Genomic DNA, 26,217 nt, shown 5'->3' on the forward strand with positions numbered 1-26,217 from the left:
CCACATGAAATCTGATTAGAAACATATATGTTTTAAAGGGCAAGAAATATGATTGAAAGCTTTTAAAATTTGCTGTATTTTAAGATTACTAAGTAAGAGGCTTGGAATTAAAATTGCCCTGTCACCCCTGTGTTTGCTGTTACTGGACAAGCATTTGAATAAATCGTGCCATCTGTGACTGTTGTTTCCCACCCCACCCCCAGGTTTTAAATGATGCTATTTTGAGACAGGGTGTCACTCTGTAGCTTAGGCTGGCCTCCAAGTCAAGGTACTTTTTCTGCCTCAGGCTCGAGAGAGCTGAGATTGCATATGTGAGCTACTATACCAAAGTTTGATTTCTATATTTGAGCATAAGTCAAGCAAGGGTGTGGTAGGTTGAAACTGTGAACAAGAAACAGTGATGTTTATTGAAAAATAATCTCAAATGCTGAATAAATCTTCAATTGAAAGGCTATTACATTTTTTTTACATGGTAATCAGGCTGTAATTTATAGAGTGATAGTTTAAAAATTATGTTATGTTTGGTTTTTACTTTAGGAGAATCTAATTTTAGTAAGAACAGTATAGTCTGTAAAGATTTGTGAGTCAGATATTTTATTGTTTTAATTCTACTGTAGGAAATGCAATCTAAATTTCATTTTGGCTAAAAGGCTTTGATTTCTCATGGAATTTCTTTATAAAAAGTGGAAAAATATAATTTTTTCATAAAACACATTCAACTGGCCCATTATTAATTAACGTCTAAACACATCTTTATTCGAAGTATGTGTTACAATATTAATAAAGTCTTCCAAATTTCTTTGTAACAGCACATATCAAGGACCATGATCATCCAGTAACTATGTTAAATTATGTGCTTCTGACCTTAAGCATTTCATTTTATTCTATGATTCCTTTTATCTGTCTTCTTTGTAAGAATAATCATTGCTCATTCTTACTTTGTTGTATAAACTTAGTGTCTGATTTGCTGATAATATAAATATTTATATCATATCAGACTGTTTTTATAGCTCTGTTATACGTTTCCAGAGTCATTATCTTTTTTATTTAACACAATATATGCAGAGTCATTCATAATTTATTGAGTATTTGATGAGATGAGAGTTCACATGCTGAGAGTTATGCCTCAGATCCAGGGAATATCTCTGTTTTGAGTACAATATCCTTCACATGGGAAAACACTTTGTTTTCAGATTATTGAATGAAGGTTGTGAGATAACTGGTTGAAGTGGTAAAGAAATTCTTAAAGATTTAAATGAATCCACCCAGAATCAGGGGGCATTGCATTGCAAAAGTTATGGGAAAACTAATGGAATTGTGTCCATTGGGCTACAACAAGCCTTGAGACCCTGTAGCTGACAATTTGCAATTCCAGGTGACTGATGCTTAGTTTTAAAAATAAGACAAACTTAGAAAGAGAAAATTATATAGTCACTCTTCTAGAAATCTTTACATATTAGTGAAGAAAAGAAAAATAAAAGCAGAGTAACATGTATAAAACATTCTAGAAAACAGGTATTTTCCATGATAGCGTTTAAAGATGTCTTTATTTTTATTTTAGGTATATGAGTGTTTTACCTACATGTATGTCTCTGCATGTGAGTGCCTGGTACTCACAGAGACCTGAAGAGGGCATCAGATCCCATAAACTATAGCTCAGAGAATTATGAGCCAGAGTGTGGGTGCTGGGGACTAAACCTAGGACTTCTGCAAGAATAACAATTGTTTTTAATCACTGAGCCATTGTTCCTGCCTCTTCATAATACTTTTTGTTTTCTTATTACGAATTATTGTATGTGACATTTTATATCATCTTTATTGGATATTTATTAGTTATCATAAGAATTTTTAAATTTAAAATTTTAAATAGGAATATTACTATGAAATTACCATTTAAATTTGTAACACATCACTGTTAAATATAGACTTCATTCACATTGATTATATTAGTGAGAAAAAGAAGAAAGTTTCTTGAGGTTGCAGGAACGCAGATGTAGGTCTTCTCTAGTCTGAATAAATATAGATGTCCTTGAAATTGTCTGCTGTAAGAATGAATGAGATGTGTTCCCATGAAGGCAACTTTATATGTGCTAAATTATTTATCACCTCTAGTCTTGTTTTATGGTTATCTTTAGTGACACCGGTAAGCATTCTGAAATTCTCTAAGAGAGACATAAAAAGCAATTCATTTATAAGGGTAGTCAGTCTGGATGATGCATTCCTGAAGTCCGAGGACTCAGGAGTCTTCAGTTTGAAGATATAGAGGTCAGGACTGCTTACAGAAAGAAAATAAGAAAGAAAAAGAAAAGAAATAAAAATATACATTATTATTTAATGCTCTATTTAATATATCCATGGCTTCCATAATGATTGGTAAATAATTTCATGCCTTTTTTCCTTTAGCTTGTGGAGAAACCCTACAAGAGTCCAGTGGCAACCTTTCCTCCCCAGGATTCCCAAATGGCTACCCTTCTTATACACACTGCATCTGGAGAGTGTCTGTGACTCCAGGAGAAAAGGTAGCTGATACCCTCAGGAGTTCCCCTTCAGTCTCCTCTAAGTAAAGCATTTCACAAGTTTTAAACTATATTTTGCTTATTTTTTATTCACTGATATTGCTTATTATTATTATTATTATTATTATGAATTTGCTATGCTGAAGATTGAGCTCAGAGCCTCAAAAGTCCTTGGTACACACTTTAGCAACGAGGTGCAGCTATGGCTTCTCTTCATTTTTGACTTTGAGATGGGTCTTGCAAACTGCCCAGACTGTCTTTAAACTTCCTCTGTAATCCACGCTGGCCTTTAATTTTTAATCCCTCTTCCTCAGCCTGGCACACAGCTGGGATTACAACTGGTATTGCATTATCAGGCTTGGTTTTATTTTTGCTTCTTTCTTCAAATATTCAGTTAAAATGGAAATGGCTCAGATTTGAAGTTTGGAAAATCTTAATTTAAAATATTTAAATGCATTAGAATTGTTGATAGTATATGCATCATATAATCAGAGACAACGAAATTGACTTGAAAACTATAAGACAATTAAATTCCTGTATTTTAAAATGTGTCAAAGTTAGCATAAACATATATTTTGATCATCCATACTTAAATTGTATAAATATAGTTGTTTTATAAACTTTTTATTATTTTTTTAAACAAAGAAAGCTCAGGCTCAAATGACCTTCATCTGTAAGAACCTCTCAATAATTATTTTTATATGATAGATAAGGAAAATATCCTATCTACACAGAAGGAAAATATTTATGTCAATATTATTATGGACAGTGAAGAAAAGGAGTCCTATTTCCCCAAGTCACCTGAAATTAGGGGCAAAAATATCCCACTCGAGTTACAAAAGCAAATTCAGATGCTTGAGTGTGTGCATGTCTATGCTTGTGTGTCTATATGTACTGTATGGACACAACCTGCTAAATGTGCATTTGACCCAAAGAATAATTCTACTAATGATTTTTAAAATAAACTTGAATCAAAGAAATCAGAGAAGATACTTCCCAGTTACTATTATAAATTCCATTCTTATTAAGAAAATTTAAAAATTAGTCCTCTTTAGATGGATAAAATTCAAAACTGTAGTTTACTTACATTTCTTTACAAATATTGTTCTTGGGAAATTATAGCATGCACACTTAAGTCAAAAGAATGAAAATAAATGTGTAAAAAGAAAGAAGAAAACAAATGTTCTTTGTTATATTAGTTTTGTTAGGTTATCGAATTAAAAATAGCTAAGAAATGGAATTACTGAGCCTATTGCTTCCTGGATTCTCTTTTAAAAGCAAACTTTATGCCTGTAATTGTGATAATAATGGCTGTAATTGTCCCAATAATGTCATACTAATTAATATCAACAAATATATATTCATGTGAATCTTTAGTTTCTACAAATTTTTGTTTGAATTTGACCCCTTAGTTCACATGGAACTACTTAAACATCTCATTGGGATTCATATAACACTGCTGCACTTTTGCTCTTCTGAAAGATGTTCGGCAGTTGTAAGAAATGGCACACATATGTAGCCATCCAGGGTCTTGTGATAGTCCCAGAAGAAAAAAAAAAGCAATTTTTACTAGAAAAAAATTACTGACTGGTTACATGAATGCCCTCATAGGTCATATGCATATTTGTACTTTACAAATTACATGCCTGTTGCAATAAATTTAAACAGTTTTCAATTTACTTTCTGTGTAGTTTATTTGAATAAGCCCCATTCCATGTTTTAAACACCATAGTTTCAACTATTTTCTTTGTAACTTTTTGGGATATAGTTTTGCCAAGTAGCTTTGGCTGGCCTGGCATTCACCATGTAGCACAGACTAGCCTTGACATAACGGTAATCTTCTTGACTTTGCATTTCAAATGCTGCAGTCCTATGTCAGAATCATCAAACTGACCATAGTTTTTAAAAAGATCTTGTAGAATTTAAAAAGATTTGGATCAATAGTAATAAAACTCATCAAATTACAACAATGAATAACTGGCATTTCCCCCATCAAATCCTGTTGAAACACATCATCTAAATAGTATTCAAAATTGATTCACTGCTCTTGTCTGATTACCAATTAAATTATTTTCTGAAATTATTCACCAGAAACTAACAAATGTAATATCTTTTATCTTATTTTTCTTTATATTCTTTATGATAACTGGTCAATACATTAAATTGTTGCAAGTGGCCAATGAAGAATATTAATTTATTTTCTGACCTTGTGTGTTTATTTTCTTATGATATGTGATTTTATACATATGATTTATGTATGTATATGTACATACTTATGATATGTGATGTTTATATCAGTCATTTTGAGAATATTTTATTCACTACAAATAATGGAGACTTTAATGTCTCTCAAGTCTACTTAGTCTTAATTCCAGCAACTAATCACCTCATATTTTGTTTTTTATTATGCTAAAATTATTTTATCTCATGATTTTTTCCAAACCTAAAATTTTGAAGCACCATTTTCTTTCTGATTATACAATGTGATGTCAGCATTCTTTGCTTATTGATTTCTCTTTTAATCCACATTCAGTGAAATAGTTTCTGGTTGGTGTGACCTTCATCAATACCAATACTTATAAAGAATAATCTCTGCTTTAAAAACACATTCTGTTCAATGCTGCATGCAAGCACTTTGCTTCATTCGTTTTTTAAATTGTATGACTAACTGTTGTTTGTAGCTATTTGATAATACAGATGTACCAGTGTATATCATTGTTTTGTAATTGTCCTAATCACACTTCAGTGTTTTATATTTTGATTTTCTTCAAGTGAAGTAATCTTGTTTTCTTCTTTTAAAAAATACTTATGTCATGTTATTGTATATATATATGTAGAATATTGCATGCTTTGAATATTGTATCTTTATGATAGATTTATCTGATTTTACTATGTAGGTGATTTATATCTCTAGTTAGGGTTCAGTGTAAAACTCTGTTTAAAGCCAGGCATGATGGGGTGTACCTTTAATCCCAGCACTTGGAGGCAGAATACAATGCCAACCTGGTCTACATAGAGAGTTAAAAGACTGCCCAGGTTATATAAAAAGATCCTATCTCAAAACCCAAATAAAGAAGTAAACAAACAAACAAATGAATAGAATTTTAAAGCCCTTTGGTCTGATACCAATAACCTACACTTTCTTTTGAGTAACTTTTGCTATACACATGTCCTGTTTTATGTAGTCAATCATCTTATAAACTCAGCATGATGACTTTTTCCCATAGCAGCAATTCTAACAAGTTATAATCATTGTGATTTTTTTATTACATATCTTATCTGCACATGGGTGTGTTCTCCCACTTTGCTTTTTCTTTTTTGTTCTTTCTTATATATGAATTGTATCTTTTCTCACAGCTTTGAGTGTTATGGATCCATATTCAATTATTTGATGCCTTTATTCTCCCAGCTTTATTTTCTTTACAAGATTAGATTTAAATAACATGCACTCCCCTCTCCAGCCATGACTCTCACTCTCTAGGTAACTAGGACTATTCACATTACATATGTCCTATTTTTAATATTTACATACCTAAGTTTTTCCTCATGTTAAAGAAAAATTTAAAAGAGGAGGCAATATTTAAAGCAGAACTCCAGAGGTGTTCAAATAAAAATGTTATTAATATGTAATGAAATTTAGAAACAGTAGATTTGCTAAGCAACTCAAATAGACAGAATGGTGCAGTGTTTTCCAGAATGAAGCACTATAGGGTTACAAATATAGAGTTTTCTCCAAATTCATGTAATAATGTAATAGAATTACAAACAGGATCAAGTTTATTTAAGATGTGACATGTTGGCATAAGAAAGGCAACACTGGCCAAAGTGTTAATGATACTGAGTAAATTATATCTAAATCTGGTAGACAAGCATGAGGAAGAGTCAGGAATCTGGAGCATGTGTGTGTATTATTGTCAAAAGAGCTTCTTATATCAATGGGCTAACAAAAAGGCCAAAGTTATGCCTGATGACATTGGCAACTTCTGATATAGTCATATTATAAAAAATTATTTAAATAAATTTGCAAAAATATTTTTGTCAATAATCCTGAAGTAATTTATAAGAATGTGCCCACAGCTATTTCTCCAGTCAACCAGGAAAAAATAAAGCAATGTATAAGATGTTAGAGTTTATATAATATATATCATTCTTATGAAGAAAATGTGACTCTATAAACTCGAAGAATTGTAAGAGGGATTTGAATTAGAAATATAAAAAATTGTAAAAATTATGTGCATAAGCTTTAAAATACAAATACAAATTAAAATAGACACTTACAGCCCAGAAGCTCAAGAGAATGGTAGTGTTATTCAGACACCAAAGTTGTTCAAAGCCCTCAGTAAAGATAACAGAAGCAATAAGAAACCCATCAAAGTTACAAGTGCAATGATCTGTTCATTACAACATGAAGTCATTGGCTGTCACTCTATGTGGGAGATGCTCTTTGGTGATGTCTTGCACCTCATCTCTCAAACCTACACAGACAGAAGAAAACTATGTTATCATCTGATTGACAGGGTTCACAGTCTAGGACTAAGAAGGTGAAGTAATCTCTATGGGGTATTTGGAAGCTTCTAAAAGACACAGTACCTACATTATTAGCAATAGCAGTCTTGGAATGTTGACCTATGTGTATTCTGACAGTGAGCATTTTCAATGAGGAGCTAGCCCATCAATAGATTTCATTTTGTCCTTTTGATTTCCCGCATCACACACACATTATTTGTACATGGGAAAATACTCATTTTAAAATAAGGTCATAATTATGAAAGAATATGAAGACTACAATATTATAGGACTAAACACTTAGAGTAGGGAGGATGGCAAGTTGGATTTTACGTACATTTTCCACAATCAAAATTAAAGACTTTCATCTCATAACTCTGTTCTAAGGATCCAGGGTCTCCAGGTAAAAAGATCCCCATTCAGGCTAAGTTGATTCTTGGTGTTTTAAGAGTTAAGCATGCATAGTTCAGAATTTAGCTGTGGTGACCAGGCAGAAGGCAGTATTGATCTGTCTGTCACTTACCATTGATTGACCTTTGAACAAGGGCAAATTGCTTATGTCTCAAAAAGATTTAGAATAGTCCCTTTTTTCTGTATATCCCATTTCAAAGCTGCCATTTGAGTGTTCTCCTTTTGCAAACTTTCATTTTTAACCATCTATTTATGCTTTATACATTACAATGATTCACAATCCAACAATTATATTGCCAAAGATAACATGTAAGTTTATCAACTGTTTACAGATTCATCTCTGATTCTATTAGAGTACATCTATATTGTGATATATAAAATAAAATTTGCTGTCAATAACTTTGCAATCTTGTAACCCAGTAATACCATTGCCAAATTTTGAAAAATAACCAAGGAAAGCGAATGAAATCATGGTGGGAGTTTAGTAGCAATTAGATCTCATTGGAGGTCTGAAGGTGACTGAGTCAAGACTAGTTTATAATAAAGACTGGGATGAGGAGAATTTCAAGGGATGGGGAGGGAATAAGAGGAATCCAGGCAGACCTGTGCACTTTGAGGAATGGATGCTAACACTGGGGAACTTTCTCAGGGCACAAAAGTCACTAGTAACCAGTATGTCTTTAGTTAGGAATAAACGTGTTTGAGACCATAAATATGAGTCAGTAAAGGGGTATCATAGATCTTGAAACTCTGCTGTTTATGAACTGATGGTAGCCAGGCTTTACTAAAATTGATGTAGCTACAGAGCACAGGAACCACTGGGAAAAAAAATCAAAAACCAAAGGACACTATATTCTGAAGCTACTCTTCCATCTAGGAAACAAAGAGCAATACTTTTCCACATAGAAGCTTGAGGAGAAGGCAGCATTTCTAGAGATTTCACAGTATGAAGAAGCTGTCAATTAGCAGAACAAAGAAGTGGAGAGGGGGTGAAAGAGAGATGTGAAAAAAAACATAGTTAATATCAGGCAACATCAAATCAAAAATTTAAAATCCAAATACTATTATACAATTTTAAGAAGAATTGCTTTTAATAACCCAATCCCTAATCCTTTTCCTCATGTGCCATTTAGTTGAACTTTATAGAAAGTTTGAATGCCCGGGAGTCACCTAAATTGTATGGCAGTGACTTCAGTGAAGATGCCAAGGTCTCTTATCTATTCTTAGGTTCTTTTACACCCCTCAGTATAATAACTTGGTTTTCTTGTGAAAATTAAAAATTTTTAAGTGTTTCACAGCATAGTTTGTCTATGACAAATGAATTGATGCTTTTCTTTATTTATACTTAATTTCTTTTTATTTTATTGAAAATAGATTTTTTCTTACATACAATCATAATCACAGTTTCCCATCCCACCACTCCTTCCAGCTCCCCACCACCTCTCCTCTCCCCTGGATCCACTCTCTCTCCATCTCCCTTTAGAAACGAACAGGCCACTAAGAGACAACAACCAAATGTGACAGAAAACGCAGTAAGACAAGGCGACTTCACTCCACAGTGCTGTTAGAGTTTTTAATAAGAAAATTTAGCTGCAATTGGATCACTTTAACTTTGCAACTGAAACTCCTCATAGATCAGGAACCCTGAGAACTTTCTCTGGCTTTCTTCCTCTGTTCCATGTTCGGAAGAAGCTGTGGTTCATTTCAAATTGATGCCTATTATCATAAGGAGTGAAATAGTTATTGTAATTCAGCATTCTTTGAAAGATGCAATATGTTTACATAAAGTAATATAATACAAAACAAACCAGTATTTACCAAGTGCTTTGGGTTTGTAATTCAACCATGGATTCTTCTAGCAGCGTTAGGCAAAGACCCAGATTTTACTTCTATAGTCATAGCCCTAAGATTTGATTGGAGAAAACCTATCTTTATTACATTTTCTACTTCTAAAGGATTCTATGTTTCATATTAGTGTCAGGCCGGTTTTGTTCCTCCATGGTGCTTGGCGCTTAAACTAGAAGATTAAAAACAAGATAGACAACTCTTCTGTTCGAAATTATACCCCACCCAGCTCTCTCTCTCTCTCTCTCTCTCTCTCTCTCTGTTTATTTCGAGGGACCTTGATTCTTCACACTGCAAAGTTGTGAGCTTAATATGGGTTTATGCTAAGTACTGTTTACTCTTTATTTTTTGTATGTGTGAGATGTGTATGGGTGTTCCATACATGTTCACATGTATGTGAGAACAGGTAAGAGCATATGCACATGTATACATGTATGTGGAAGTCAAAGGTTAATATTAGGTGTCTTCTTCCATTGTTCTCCAGTTTACCAGTGTGTGTGTGTGTGTGTGTGTGAGAGAGAGAGAGAGAGAGAGAGAGAGAGAGAGAGAGAGAGAGAGAGAATAAGGGCGGGGCGTACTAAGATTTCACATAAAAACTGTTTGCTAGTGGTCCAGGCACATTATTTTTAGTTTCGAGTGAAGGTTGAGGATAACTGTATTTCTAATTTCGCTAATTTCTTTTTCTCATCAAGTAGGAATTTTCACACAATTATAAAATTTCTTCTTAAATTTATAAGAGGCCACACAGGAACCTCAGTTATCTCCTTTGTGTCTTACTCTACTTCTGCAGTCTATGCTGTAATAGAGGAGTTCTCACATGATCCTGTTGGATGCTCTCAGGACAGTATAATTACAAAATGACATTATCGCTCCCCTCTCATTTTTTTTTTTGGTAGGCACAAATAAAACATAAATTAAGGTGAAAAATCCAGAAACTACTCTCCAACTGTTTCTGAAGAATAGTCTAAAATTGTGTGGGTGCAGAAATACACCAACTTTGGGAAGTTGGAATAAATAATTCAGAAGTATAGTCTTTTTGTAATCAAATATGAAAGGTGATTGAGAGAGAAAGAAAAGAATGATGAGAACTTTGCTCTTGAACATTTGTCGAAATTTTCAAAACATTTTTTCCAAATATTTGGGATAATAAAACTGATTAAAGGAGAAGAAAACTGGAGGAAAGGGGAGTGCAAACTAGGAAGATTAAAAACAGAGGAGTGAGTTTATTAAAACCAAGTTATGCCAGAAAATGGATTATAACTTTGAAATGCATTTACATTGAATAAAAATCTGGGGAGATTTTTATCGTTTAATAAGCAATAATGGCATGATAAGTTATGTAGACAATGAAAATCAACTTTGAAGTAAAATTTCATTAGCGATCATTATGATACCTAGACTTACGTAAGACGCATAGGTTTATTTCGAGGGACCTTGATTCTTCACACTGCAAAGTTGTGAGCTTAATATGGGTTTATGCTAAGTACTGTTTACTCTTTATTTTTTGTATGTGTGAGATGTGTATGGGTGTTCCATACATGTTCACATGTATGTGAGAACAGGTAAGAGCATATGCACATGTATACATGTATGTGGAAGTCAAAGGTTAATATTAGGTGTCTTCTTCCATTGTTCTCCAGTTTACCAGTTGGATTATCTAGACAGCTTGGTCAAAATGTTCCATATCTTTGCATCCCAGAAATCCTCGGATGACAAGTGGGATGCCATGGCTGCCTGGCATTTAAGTGGGCACCAGGGACTCAAACTCTAGCACTCACGTTTGTGCGGCAACTTCTTTATCATGTGTGCTATCCCACAGCTCAGTCAGCAAATTTCTTCCTTTCTTTTATTTCTGTCTTTTTCTCTAAAACAGTGGTTTTTGTTGCCTTTGGATATACAAAAGTAGGATTTTTGGATAATCTTGTGTTCAAATTTCAATTTCTTAAACTTTCCTTGCTTTCCATAATGGTTGTAGCAATCCACATTCCCATTAGCATGCACAGATTTCTTTCTGTCAATTCATACCTATTCTCTTCATCTTCCTGTCTTTCTCAAATAGTTATTCTAGTAGGTATGAAGTAGTCTTCACTGTGGTTTCAATTTGAATTTCTTGAATGATTAGTGTTATTGATCATTTGTTAATATTTACTTATTTTTAGTGAAAACAGGTAGATTGCTTTTCATACAAAGCACTCTGATCACGGTTTTTGTTCCCCAAGCTCTCTGGTGCTACCCACTTCCACACGCACCAAAATCCACATCCTTACCAGATCTCTCTCATTACAATACAACAGACATCTGAAATATTAATATTTATAATAATAAAATAAGAAAAGGAAGGAACATATATTTTCACCAAAGTTGGCAGGCTGTTATGGAGTATAGTGCAGGAAAGTTAATCTCTCTCTTTCTCTCTCTCTCTTATTTCTCCTTGTCTTCCCACACCTTCTTGTATCCAACTTTTCCACTATCACTAAAAGTTTCTTTGAATATTGTTACAGACAATAATTTTAGAATAAGACATTTCAAATATTCATAATTTATTGCTTTGGCTAATATCCATTTCAGTTTCTAAAGAACAAAATTATTATAACTCTTTAACTAATTAGATATAGTTAAAGTACAAGAGAGTTGAAATGAGCTTTTGATAATATAAAATCATTTCCAAGTGAATTTGGCATTATAGAAGAACTTGACTCCTGTTAATTCATTTCTACATTTCATATAATGAAGCAAAAATAAGTAAGTTAATGATTTGAATATATAAGAAAAATCATCTTTTCAGGAATTGTTCTCAAATTACCTTTATAAAAAGCAGTATCATTATAATGAAAGAGAAGAATAAAGGGTCATGCACAAAGTCACCTGGCTCGGAAGCCTTTGCATGTGTATTCTTGCATCTGGAGAACTGAAGTACCATCTGCCTTTAATTACTTTCTGAGGGATAAATATGAATACTGGGGCTGTACTTAAACATTTCAACACACACAAAGCTATTATGTTCTGGGACTATAACACATGGTGTTTATTTTTAAGATAATTATAGTTGTCTTGATCTTTGTCTTTGAAATAAATTATTAAAAAGAGATCGTTTGTGGAAAATCTGAAATTATTCATGGTTCAAGTTATTTATCTTAGGAAAAATTCAAAATAAGCTTTTTGAACAAATGTTTCTATTTGTTTTAGGACTGCTTAAATTGACATTGATTTTGTGTTAAGTGCTAAAATGCTTCCTATACCCAATGATTAACGTCGAGTTGCGGTTGCTATTATTACATATTGATATGAACGCAGCTGGGAGAAGGTTCTCTTGTTAAAGTACTTACTTGAGCTTGGACCTCTAGACTACACAACTGAGTGCCCTGTCAGACAAAGATATCACACATGCAGTCCCAGCAGAGGTGCCATGAGAAACCGGGGCAGATGCCTCTCTCATCAGTCTAACTGACTTGGCAAATTTCCAGGCCAATCAGAAGCCTTTTCTCCAACAAAAGGCAGATGTTCAAAGACTGACACTTGAGGTTGTCCTCTGATTTCTACACATAGGCTCCACACATGCAACACCCACACACTTACATGCACCCATACATGTGAGTGCACACACACATGTGCAAACCACTCATTATTTGTAATAGGACCTGGAAACAACCTAGAGGCTCCTCAAACAAAGAATGTAGTACTATTCAGTGGTAGAAAATAGTGATACCTTAAAATTTGCCGGCAAATGGATGGATCTAGAAAAAAACATATTGAGTGAGGTAACCCACACCCAGAGAGACAAGTGCAATATGTACTCACTCATAAGTGGCTTTTAGACATAAAACAAAGAAAAACCAGCCTACAAATAACAAGCCCAGACAACAAAGAGGACCCAAGAGAGACATACATAGATCCAAATAGGAGGGAGAAAAAGACAAGCTCTCCTGAGTAAATTGGGAGCGAGCGTGGGGGTCATGGGAGAGGGGAGAAAGGGAATAGAGCAGAGAAAAAATGTATAGAGGAATAAAAAGAATAAAAAAAATTTTACTATAAAAAGATTTGAATAAGAAAATGTGGTTGGTTACAAGATTTTAATAAAATTGACAATGTGCTGTGAATACAGAAAAAAAGGGGGAGGGAGTCTATTTTCATTACCTTGCATCTCCTGGAATCAAGTAACTGTGGACTAAAAGTCACTTTTATTCTCTATGTTTTTCAGATTGTCTTAAATTTTACCACAATGGACCTGTACAAGAGTAGTTTGTGCTGGTATGATTACATTGAAGTAAGAGATGGTTACTGGAGGAAGTCGCCTCTCCTTGGTAAGATTGACTCATCTCCTCCGTGGCTGCATATATATTCCATCAAGAGTAGAGGCAGATGATGTTTTCAAGAATTGTCTGAGAGTCTAACTCCATATGATTGCCCTTGTTAATATTTTTAATTATTTGGGTTTTTCAACCATACCAAAAACTGCTCAACCACAAATAGATAAATAGATTGATTCACTGATTTAAATTACTTAAATATGGGATAGATTATTGGATCTGAACACAATGATTGAGCATAGCTTCCCAAAGGTAATGTTTATTATGATTCAACACAGCATTTATTTCTACACTTAAAATTTAAAGATAATAGTTTGTTAGAATATATATATATATGTATATATATATGGTTACATTTGCATGTGCGTGTGCACATATGTATGTATATGTGTGTATATGTGTGTGTATCATCTCTTTCCTAAAGCAGCAGAGTGAATCATCAGGTACATGTATGTTAGCTGGCTTACTATGACAGGCAAATGTGCTTCCACTGTAAACATCTCGGTCTTGTCTCTTGGAGAATCATTCTGAGGCTGAGAAGAGGCATCTGTAGTTCGTGTCGGTAACCACTTCAACACACCTCTCTCACCAATGGACAGGTCAATCAGACAGAAACCTAATAGAGAACTAAGAAAATTATTGGAGGTAATGAAGCAAATGGACTTAACAGACATCTATAGAACATTCCACTCAAACAAGAAAGAATATACCTTCTTCTCTGCAGCTCATGGAACCTTCTCGAAAATAGACCACATACTCGGTAACAAAGCAAACTTACACAGTTACAAAAAAATATCGGTAACCACCTGTGTCTTATCAGATCATCATGGATTAAAGTTAGAATTCAACAACAATGCTATCCCCAGAAAGCCTACGAACTCATGGAAACTGGACAGTCAACTACTGAACCACACCTGGATCAAGGAAGAAATAAAGAAAGAAATTAAAGTCTTTCTTGAATTCAATGAAAACGAAGACTCAACATACTCAAACCTATGGGACACTATGAAAGCAGTGCTAAGAGGAAAGTTCATAGCATTAAGTGCCCACTTAAAGAAAATGGAGAAAGCACACATTGGGACTTAATAGCCCACCTGAAAGCTTTAGAAAAAAAAGAAGCAGACTCACCTAGGAGAAGTAAAAGACTGGAAATAATCAAATTGAGGGCTGAAATCAACAAAATAGAAACACAGAAAACAATCCAAAGAATCAATGAGACAAAAAGCTGGTTCTTGGAGAAAATCAATAAGATTGATAAACCCCTATCCAAACTAATCAAACGGCGGAGAGAGAATACGAAAATTAACAAAATCAGAAACAAAAAGGGAGACATAACCACAGACACAGAGCAAATTCAGAGAATCATTAGATCTTACTACAAAAACCTGTATGCCACAAAATTGGAAAATGTAAAAGAAATGGACACTTTTTTAGATAAGTACCATATACCAAAGTTAAACCAGGACCAGGTGAACAATCTAAATAGACCTGTTAGTCGCGAAGAATTAGAAGTTGTTATAAAAAACCTCCCCACCAAAAAAAGCCCAGGTCCAGATGGCTTCAATGCAGAATTCTACCAGAACTTCCAAGAAGACCTAATACCTATACTCCTTAATGTATTTCACAATATTGAAACAGAGAAGTCATTGCCAAATTCCTTTTATGAAGCTGAAGTTACTCTGATACCAAAACCACACAAAGACACAACCAAGAAAGAGAACTACAGGCCAATCTCACTCATAAACATCGACGCAAAAATACTCAATAAAATACTGGCAAACCGAATCCAAGAACACATTAGAAAAATTATCCATTATGATCAAGTAGGCTTCATCCCAGAGATGCAGGGCTGGTTCAACATACGAAAATCTATCAATGTAATCCATCATATAAATAATCTGAAAGAAAAGAACCATATGATCATTTCATTAGATGCTGAAAAAGCATTTGACAAAATTCAACATCTCTTTATGATAAAGGTCTTAGAGAGATTAGGAATACAAGGGTCGTTCCTAAGTATAATAAAAGCTATTTATAGCAAGCCGTCAGCTAACATCAAATTAAATGGAGAGAAACTCAAAGCTATTCCACTAAAATCAGGAACACGACAAGGTTGTCCACTCTCTCCATACCTCTTTAATATAGTGCTTGAAATTCTAGCAATAGCAATAAGACAACATAAGGGGATCAAAGGGATTCAAATTGGAAGTCACTTCTTTACTGATTGGCCCCTACTATGAATTTTCTCTATTCAAATTAGGCATTCATTTTTTGCTTTAAATTTATGGATATGATTTATTTTCAGTACCACATAAACATGCATAGTAATGCCAAGGGTTTCTGTTCTCTCTCGTGTGTTTATCCCAGCCTATAGTGTATTCATGTGTATTGTGGCTATATATGTGCGTAATGACCAATAGAAGTAAAACTAGGTAGTCGGGAAGGACAGAATTTGGAATAAAAGACACAGAAGTTCTGAGAAAGAAAAAGATACTGAACAGAGAGACGTTATACAGGAAGATCAAGAGTAGTGGGGAGGGACGAGTAGGATGAGACAGAAGGAAAACCTACTAAACACACTCTATTCAAAGTTTCCACAATGATATGTAATAACTGTATGCTAATGTAAAAATAAAAATAATCATCAGAATGGAGAGCGATATGTTGTGATTATAGAGTTATAATACATATAGTGTGATTGCAGGGTAAATTATATATTGTGCTATTATAAAGTTATAATGTTTGAACATTTGTTTCACACGGAAGCTAAGAGTTATCAGTTTCAAGAAGTAAGCAATGAATCTGTGCAGGGATCATGTAGAAAGGAGGGCTGATTTTGTTATTTTATCAATTTTCTCTTAACTCATGCATATGCATATAGAATATGATCCTCATTCAGAATAAATTTGATGATGATTTTTCAGTTATAATACAATGAACTACCATAGGTTTATCTGAAAATGGAACATTTTTTAATGTAAAATACCAGAAGCATCTTACACTCTTTGTTCCCAGACATTATCATTACTTTGACAAGGGGAAAATCTCATTGTGTCTGGAGAAAATTGTACCCTTGTAGGAGTGATCAGATTAGAAATTGCTTTGAATTCTCAGGACAACTTGAGACTTTTTCTGTTTCCCAGAGAGTCACAGGAATGCCTTAGTGCATCATGTGATCTTTTATGAATTTGGGGGATTAAGACTCAATTCTTTGTGTGATAATGATACTGGTGTCAATTAATTGAAGATTTTGAACTGGGTCTGAAGAGACTGCTTTATTTATTCAGTTATATTAGGTCACAGTTGTGGCTCTAATTGCTAGAGATATAACTAAAATTCATTTGCATATATAAATATACATTAAAATATAAATAATATATATAAATTGTGGAGCACAAACAGAGCATAGTACAAATTCATATTTAGGAGCTTCTCTTTATCCTTTCCTTTCTTTTAGGTAGATTCTGTGGAGACAAAGTGGCTGGAGTTCTTACATCTACAGACAGCAGGATGTGGATTGAGTTTCGCAGCAGCAGTAACTGGGTAGGGAAAGGGTTTGCTGCTGTCTATGAAGGCAAGTCACCTTAAATTTAAGAAGTCATTTCTCCCCCCAGTCTCAGCAGAAATGTTGTTTGCTTTGGTTTCATTAGAATCAATAGGGAAAGCTTATTTTGCCGTTACATAATTTTATGAACCAATACGTCAATGATCATAGGATAATTTGAATAAAAATAACTTCACCAGCTTAAAAGTAAAGAACAACTATTTTTTTAGCGTAAAAGATTCAGCCATGAAACAGGCGAGACAAAGCAAATAGAGATTCTGAAGTCTGTTTCATGATGCCATGAAATGTTAAGAGAAATTAACATTTTACATTGTACTGATTTTTCAAAAAATCTGTTTGACCCTTGTAAGTGGTGTAGCACTCTGTTCTAGGGAATTGCACAGAGAGTGATTGTGCACAGTTCTGAAGCATGCTTTGTCTAAACGGGAGAGTCAGCAAGTGAGGAAGAATTTCTTACACGCTTGTTTTGTATTTCTTGAAGACAATGAGCCTGCATCGTGCTCCCTGGCTGTAAAACAGCCTTTCTGGGCATGTTATATGTGGATGAGCTCCTTTCCAGTGCAGGGTATCAAGCAGTTTCCAAGATGAGAGAGCCCTACTTCCCTTAAAATCTTAAGTCAAAGGGAGCATTTCGTTTCAAAGATTCACCTCTGGGCTGGGGAGGAGAGGTTTATCAGGCAGGACCACTATGCCACACACATGGCACATGCCGGTGTCAGTGGCCCCAGGGGTTCTTCCTAGAGTAAAATTTGTTTGCTAATGAGCTGTTTCACTTGTGTTTGAAAACCCAAACAAGTATCTCAGGAAATCACAGGGCCAACTCAGGTAACACCAACATGTTTACAGTGAACCTACAAGTAAAAACAAAGACAACCGATTTTAGTTCTGAGGGAGACATCACAGCAATGGAAACTTCTGGACTCCTTGTCTGGTCATCCTTTATGTGTAGTCAAGTGACTGTGTTTATCACATGATCTTTACAACACTACAGCTGTCCAGCTTTGATTTTTTTTTAAGATGGTCTTTGTGTTCTTATAGGAACTAACCTCAAATGCTGCGTTTGAGGGAAAATAGAACGACATGGCATGCTGGGGCTTATTTGATTGTTTTTCCTTTCTCCAGCTATCTGTGGAGGTGAGATACGGAAAAATGAAGGACAGATTCAGTCACCCAATTACCCAGATGACTATCGGGCAATGAAAGAATGTGTGTGGAAAATAGTCGTGTCCGAGGGCTACCATGTTGGACTGACCTTTCAGGCCTTTGAGGTAAGAAGTCTTTTAGGGAAACTTCATAGGGCATGTGCTCTATAAATGACAGTGGCATTTACAAGACTTCTCATTAAGTCAGTGTAGAAGGAGCAAATCAGCCTTTTAATCAGTGAAGAGGCAGAGGGTAGCCTATAAAAAGGTAACATCAAGCAGAAAAGGTTATTTTTTTCTTTTTGCTTGTTACAGACATTTGCAAGAAGATTAAAGTGAGTTTACATTAACTGTGTTATTTGAAATAGAATGTTTGAAGTGTTGACAATAGGTTTAGAAGCCTTTTTATTTTTTCAGTAAATGCATGCGCTTCTATTGTAGACTTCTTGGAGGGTCCATTAAATCTGAGAACCTTTGTTTCCCCTCTAGAGGTTTTTTTTTTTTTTTTTTTTTAAAGGTTATAAGGGAGAAAGTGTCTTTTTCTTTTATATGATTACAAAAATTAATTATATCAAACATACAATTCTAAACATTCCTAGAAGTTTTTAACTTCAACAAAAACTACTTGTCAATGCTTTTGGGAGATAGATCAGTAGATGAAGCACCTGCCTGACAACCTCCAGAACCCACATAAATAGCCACCTGTGCTCCCAGCACTCTTGGAGGAGAGAAAGGGTATAAACAGGAAAACTGACTCACTAGACTATTCAAACTCCCTACACTGACTGAAGCCAGAGATTCTGCCTCAGTAAATTAACTGGGTGCACAGAACATTAGAAAGGACACTGACCTGAACTTCTGGAGTCTACATGTAAACACACCCCAACACATATAATTGCCCATCCACTGTGAAGACACATGTAGATAAATATACACCACACACACACACACACACACACATGTACATGCAAAAAATAGAATACACCAAAGAGCAATCAGAATTATGGACTGAAATCTGACCATGAAACTAATCAAGATGGCTAATTTCTTCCTTCCTTCCTTCCTTCCTTCCTTCCTTCCTTCCTTCCTTCCTTCCTTCCTTTTTTCTTCTTTTCTCCCTTCCTCCTTCCCTTCCTCCCTCCCTCCCTCTCTCCATTTTTCTTCTCTCTCTTCCTCCCTCCCTTCCTCCAGTCTTCCTCCTTCTCTCCCTCTTCTCCTTCATTCCTTCCTCTGTAGTACAATAAGAACTAAGAAAGGAAACAATTAGAAGTGAAGATGAGGGGAATAGTTTTGAAGACTGCATAGCATGCTTCAGTAGTCAATGAATCTAGAAAGTGAGAGTTTAAAGTGATATGGAACAAACTGATGAGATCTGTGGATGTGGTGTGTCCTCATAAGAGTAGGAAATCCAGATGTCACAACTGAGGAGTACTTTTCTGCTGACCAGAAGAAGCCTGACCCAATGTCCAAGCTATCTGAAGGCTGTAGAGGTTCCCATGCTGTCACTGGTGAAACATACTTCACACTTAGAGCAAAGAGGGTGGTCATGTCTTTGACCCATCGAGACAGCACCAGGGACATCTAGAAGACATCTATGCAGTTAGAGCATCTCCCAGCTCACACACAGGCCTATGCAATCTATCTTTGATCCTGTATCTTCCAGCTTGCACGTGCTGCTTACTTTATTTTCCACATTTAAATATGTGTGAAGCTTCTTAAGTGACTAAACTAGGACCCTCTTGCCTGCCTCAATTACATACTAAACACAATCCTTTTTCTCATTCATTTCAGTACTTGGTGGAGGCTGTTCATTTGTTTCCCAGCCACCCAGGCCCAGAATAATCACACAGAACCTGCATTATTATAGCACTGTTTGGCCTTTTAGCTCATGCTTCCTATTGGCATATTTAAACACGTGCAGCACAAAAATGGAGGTGGAAACATTAGAAATAAGGCCAAATGAAGAAAAAACACTAGAGGTAGTAATAAAAGGTTGTATCTTCCAAACTTAATCCCAAAAGCACAGTGGTCTTGAATCATTCCTTTAATCAACAATCATTAAATGGCAGCTAGGAATCAATGAGCAGCCCTCAACTACAAGCACTTGATGCCAACATTCTTCCAAATACTGCCCTCAACTCTACTCCTTCACTTAAACAATACTATATCATGGTTTATACCAGTTGTCTAGCCACTTCTCTGCTCCTTTGCTGGGAACTCAGTGTGTCTGTGTGTCAGCCCTAAGACCTTAACTCTATTATGTGTAGTCTAAGGTTGTAACATCACTTACAATCATCTAAAGGGTTTTGAGTTTAAACTAAAATCCAGATTCAGTTGCTGTGACTCAACCCACTCCACTTCTCACCCCTTCACTGCCAATCTTAGGATTTTCCTTGTCTTCCACACAACTATGCAACATTTTTCCATATGGCAGGTTTTGCTTTCAGTGTTCTTCTGATTCCAGGTCTTTCAACATTCCTCGTGATCCTCTCTCACTGCATCTACATCTCTGTTTATTTCTTTAAAATATATTTGCCTTATAGCTCAGTCTAAACCATTCTCTTACTCAAAGTTCACGCTAAACTATTACATAATTTTTTTATTGCAATGATGATTGCTTGTATTTAAGCTAAGAATCTGTATTTATAGCTTTGCTTCATGATTCACACTAAAATATGATCATAAAGAACAGAGACTTTGTGCTATAATGATGATATTTTCAACACCAGTGGCTCTGTGACAATGTGAGGTGTCGCTATAGGTGTGAGAGTGCCCCGGGTTTGAGGGTTTAAAGTGATAGACCACTGATACTTTTTTTTAAGTACATGAGTTTCAGTACAGATTCACTAAGAATAAATAGGTAAGCTAAATTTAGACTATGGAGACTTGGTGTGCTTTCTGGCTGAAGTCAGAGTAGACACACTGAGTTCTAAGAAATTCAGAAAGGCCAGAGACTTAGGTGTCCCACTAAACCCCAAGTCTCCTAGGGGAGGAGCCCAAGTCTTGGTCATTCACTGAGTTGTATACCGATTAAAATGAAACCAGCATTGGTATCCACAAACAGTTGGATGGGTTTGCTTGCTAGTTTTCCTACTCACTAAAAATTATGGAAGCCTCAAATCAATATTCTATTTAGATCATTTACAGGCACACACTCAGCACCTAACAGGCACATTGCAAGCTGTGATGTGCCTTGTGAAGAGATATGTGTTTGATAAGCCTTATGCAGGCATGAGTCATAGCGCTGTTGGCGTGAGTTCAGTGTTAATGAACTGACAATATACATTAAAATATCCAGAAATAGAAATACACTTAAAACAAGGTTGTGCAGTGATTTGTTGATAAAACGTTTGTAACTGGAATTGCACAGAAATGCAAAACCATGTTTGCCAAGGAGCAATGAATCCACACTTGTTAATTCACATGTTCTCAACAACTTTACAGAGCATAAGTAATTACAATACTGTGAGTATAAAAAGAACAACAGAACATGTTTCCTTGATTGCTCTAGAAAGCGTTTAGTTAAATTTATTTAATTATTTGTTTGTAGGAATTTATTTTTGTTTAAAAATATATTTCTGTGGGGCTGGAGTTTAGACATGGGTTTGGTTTCTAGAATCCACATGGCAGATCATAGCTATCTATAACTCCAGATTTCTGACTGCCACAGAAATGAGGCATGCAATATGGTACGTATGTGCAAGCAAAACATCATGCACATCAAATAAAATAAATAAATTTTAAAAAGAAATTTTTAAATACTATGTTTCCAATAAAAAGTACAGGAGGGTCTTCTGTCTATGTGTTACTTTCATTGGTTAAATAAAGAAGCTGCCATGGCTTTTTGATTGACCAGCCCTTAGGTGGGTGGAGTAGACCGAACAAAATTCTGGGAGGAAGAAGGCAGTATGGCAGATGCCATGGCTCTCCTCTTCAAGACGGATGCTGGTTATAATCATGCTGGTAAGCCACAGTCAAGTGGTGATATACATTAATGGAGATGGGTTAAACAAATATGTAAGAGTAGCCAATAAGAGGTTAGAACTAATGGGCCAGGCAGTGTTTAAATGAATACAGTTTCCTTGTATTTATTTTGGGTAAAGCTAGCCAGGCAGCGGGAAGCTGCCTGCCTGCTCCTCATTACAACAAGAAAGACTGTATATATATTATTTTCAATTTTTATTCATTTTAGTTTTTGATGATTTTACACACAATTACTATATTTATATCACTCCTAATTTTCTTTCCCCCAGCTACCCCAATATTTTGTCCTTTCTCTCCCTAGTTCATATTTTACATTATTATTATTGTACACACACATGCACACACACATTTATATATACATGTAACATGCATACACAATTTACCAGGGGTATTTACCATTGATTTTATGCAAAATGTGTGTACAGGGGTAACTATTTGAGACTGGACAGTCTATGTGGGAGCTTATCCCTTGAGGAAACTGGTTCTCCCTCTCTCAGCAGTTATTGACCACCATAGTCTTCCTTCAGAGTTGAGATAATATGGGATGTCTCCTCTCCACGTTGGCATATCAACTGGTGTTGTCATTTTGCTGGTCTTGTTTAGGCAATCAAAGCACTGTGATTTCACAGCTGCCTTTTCCCATTAATGCATATGGGATACTATCTAACAACAGGCATCATGGAATTCTGGTTCTTAGGATCTTTCTGCTTCTTATTCTTCTCCAACATTCTCCTAGTCTTAAGTGTAGGGGTTGCATTGACAAAGTATCAATCAAAGTTGGTCACCCCTAGCCATTTGTTCTCTGCATTTTGACCAGTTGTAGATTTCTGTAATGGTCTCCATCTGTAGCAAAAAGAAACTTTGATGAGGGCTAAGATCTAAACTTACCTATGTGTATTAAGATAAATGTTTAGAATACAGTTAGAAATTGTATTGGTTTAAGAAAAAAAAAGACAATAGTCAGTTCTCTGCACAAGATCATGACCTCTCTAGTCACAGGTAGTTGGCTATCCTTACATTTTCAGGCCTGCTCTTCCTCTTATTGAGTGGACCTTAAATACAATAAGAAGACTTTTGGTTACCCTGAGATAAATGTGCCACTCTTGTACCATTGAAAATATTATTATTGTTATTTTTAGATTTTACAGATAGATAGGACTAGTGATGATTCTTCTCTCATGGTAGCTTGCATAGCACATTCTGATGCTATGAAAGGCAGTCCTCTCAAAGTAGCCTCCAAGTCAACCTCAGTTCAATTCCTTCAAGTCCTGAGTGTGGGTGGTCTTCAGCAATTTGGTCCAACCTTCAGATTTAAAAAGACAGCCAAGGACAATGGCATTAGATCTTAATGTTTGGGGAGATTCTTGTATTTCTATGAAACACAACTTGAGTGAGGTTTCTATGGATTTATGCAGCTCTCTGTAGCTCATCTTCCCCCTCCCTCTGTCCTTAATTTCCTGAGGTCACTGCAGCTCATACACTTAGGTGTAAAAATTTGGAACTAGGAATGCAAATAAAAAAGCACCTGTGATGTCTGCCTTTCTGAGCCTGGATTAACTCACTCAGTATAATATTTTTCAGTTCTATTACATGGTTTTTTATTGTTTTACGGTCACATGAAATTTCATTGTGTATATGTATCACAGTTTTCATGATTCGTTCATCAATTTAATGAAATTTAGGTAGTTTGCATATTTTAGCTATTGTAACTAGACCATCAAAGAACATAGCTGAGCTTTCTGTGTACTAGAATGCTATATACCAAGGAGTGGGATAGCTTGGCTGTATCATAAATTTATGGTTAGCTTTTGACAAATTCTCCTCACTGATATCTACAGTGACTGCACCAACTTGCAGTTCCACCAACACTGAATAAAGACTTTCCTTTTGGCATCCTCACCAGCTTTCTTATCAGAGGAATCCCTGAACTTAGTCATCTAACTAGGGTGAGATGAAGCCTCAGAGTAGTTGTAATTTGAATATACCCACTTGCTAAGGATGTTGAACAATTATTTTATTTATTTATTTATTTGAGAACTCTCTTAAAATATATAGCCTACTTTTGCTGGGTCATTTGTTTTCTTGAGTCTTTGTTTTTTTGCATTCTTTATATATTCTGGATATTATTCCTTTATCAGATGTAGACAGAAGTCTAATTTTATTCTTCTGTCTATGAACATTCAGTTTTCCCACAACCAATTGTTCAAGATGTTAGTTTTTAGCCACTGTCTGTTTTTGACATCTTTGTCAAATATCAGATTGCTGCAGTTACATGAACTCACATTTGGGTCACCCCCCCTTTGATCTACATCTCCGTTTTTGGACCAGATCCCTGCTATTTTTATTACTATAGTTCCATAAAAAAGCTTGAAATCTGGTAGGTCAGTCTTTTGGAATTAAATATTTTTTTCTGGATTAGTTTAGATGTCTTAGGTCTTTTATGATTCCATATGAGTTTGAGCACTTTTTTCCTATTTTTGTGAAGAATATCATGGAGATGTTGATTACAGTTACACTGACTGGAATCTGTTTTTGGTGGGATGGCCATTTTTCCAATATTAAGTCTACCAATCCATTAGAATGAGAAATCTTTCCATTTCTAATGCCTTTCTTAACCTCTTTCTTCAGAGATTGGATTTTTTTAAATGTAGAAACTTTCTCAGTTGGATTAATTTCTGGATATTTTATTCTTTTGAGGTTAATGCAAATGAGAATATGTATATTAACTCTTTCTTAGTGTGCATGTTATTGTATAGATAGAAGGCTAAGGAGATTTATAAGTTGACTTTGTATCCCACTAATTAGATGAAACTTTTGATCATTTCTAGTAATTTTCTGATATAATACTTGGGATCTTTATGTATAATATCATATCATCTATAAACTGGCATAATTTGACTCTTTGTCTATTTGTATCCCTTTAATTTCTTTCTCTTCCCCTTTTGATCTAGCAAGGGCCTTCAGCACTTATACACTCAGAGATGAACAGGAAGCATTTTAGCATACACCAAAGAAACTCATAATGTTATAAGAGAATACTTTTTTAAAAACTCCATTCCACTATGCTAGAAAACCTAAAATGGATGCATTTCTAGACTCATGCAAACCCCAACAGTTAAAAAAAAAAGTAGAAGTCAAGAGCCTAAACAAGTCCATAACCAACAAGGATATTGAAACAGGAAAAACAAAAACAAAAACAAAAAACTCTGAATAAGAAAAATCTGAGTCCAGATGGATTCACAACAAGATTCTACCTTATTTGAAAAGAACTATAATTATTACTTCCTAAATTGTTAAAAAATAGAAGCACAAGGAATACTTCTAAACTCCTTCTATGAAAATTTAACATTACTCTTAAAACCATGTAAAGACTCAACAAAACAGAAAGCTATAGGCCAATATCTCTGATGAATAAAGTTCCAAAGATTTTCAGTAAAATACATGCACATAATATTAAACAAAAGTTACCCACCATGAACAAATCATTTGGCCTTATCTCAATGATGCAGAGATGGTTCTATATACCTAAATTACTAAATGCACTAAATCACATAAGTGGATTCAAAGACATAAACATTACATTATCATTTCAATAAGTAGAAAACATATTTTACAATATTCAATGTTCTTCATGATAAAAGACAGGGAGGGAATTAGACCTGAGGGAATGAAGCGCATCATAAAAAAGGCTGCGTGTCACAAACCCACACTCAATATCATTCTAATCAGAGAAAAGCTTAAGACAATCCCACTAAACTAAGAAACCAGAAAGGGTTGTTCACCATCTCCTCTACTTTCCAATAAATATTATGTCTTTTATATTGAAAACGTGTAATTATGGAAAACGAGCTTACTGGTTCTCAATTGTGTTGTTTTATCTAGTGAAACAGTTTTCATTTCATTTAGTCCAGCTTTTACCTCCTTTCAAAAGTGCTTTAAGT

The 26,217-nt window shown here is 34.9% G+C and overlaps 1 protein-coding gene across 1 annotated transcript in view; it reads left to right on the plus strand.

The window, feature by feature from the left end:
* The window catches only part of Tll1 (tolloid like 1), a 185,575-nt gene that overhangs the window by 123,592 nt on the left and 35,766 nt on the right, over positions 1–26,217 (plus strand). Inside the window, exons 9-12 of the mRNA XM_057752469.1 lie at positions 2,404–2,519; positions 13,477–13,579; positions 17,043–17,159; positions 18,273–18,418. Coding sequence (XP_057608452.1) covers positions 2,404–2,519; positions 13,477–13,579; positions 17,043–17,159; positions 18,273–18,418 — 482 coding nt within the window. The remainder of the gene's footprint in view (positions 1–2,403; positions 2,520–13,476; positions 13,580–17,042; positions 17,160–18,272; positions 18,419–26,217) is intronic.

Source organism: Chionomys nivalis, chromosome 20 (genome assembly GCF_950005125.1).
Source record: "Chionomys nivalis chromosome 20, mChiNiv1.1, whole genome shotgun sequence".
NCBI classification, from domain to species: domain Eukaryota; kingdom Metazoa; phylum Chordata; class Mammalia; order Rodentia; family Cricetidae; genus Chionomys; species Chionomys nivalis.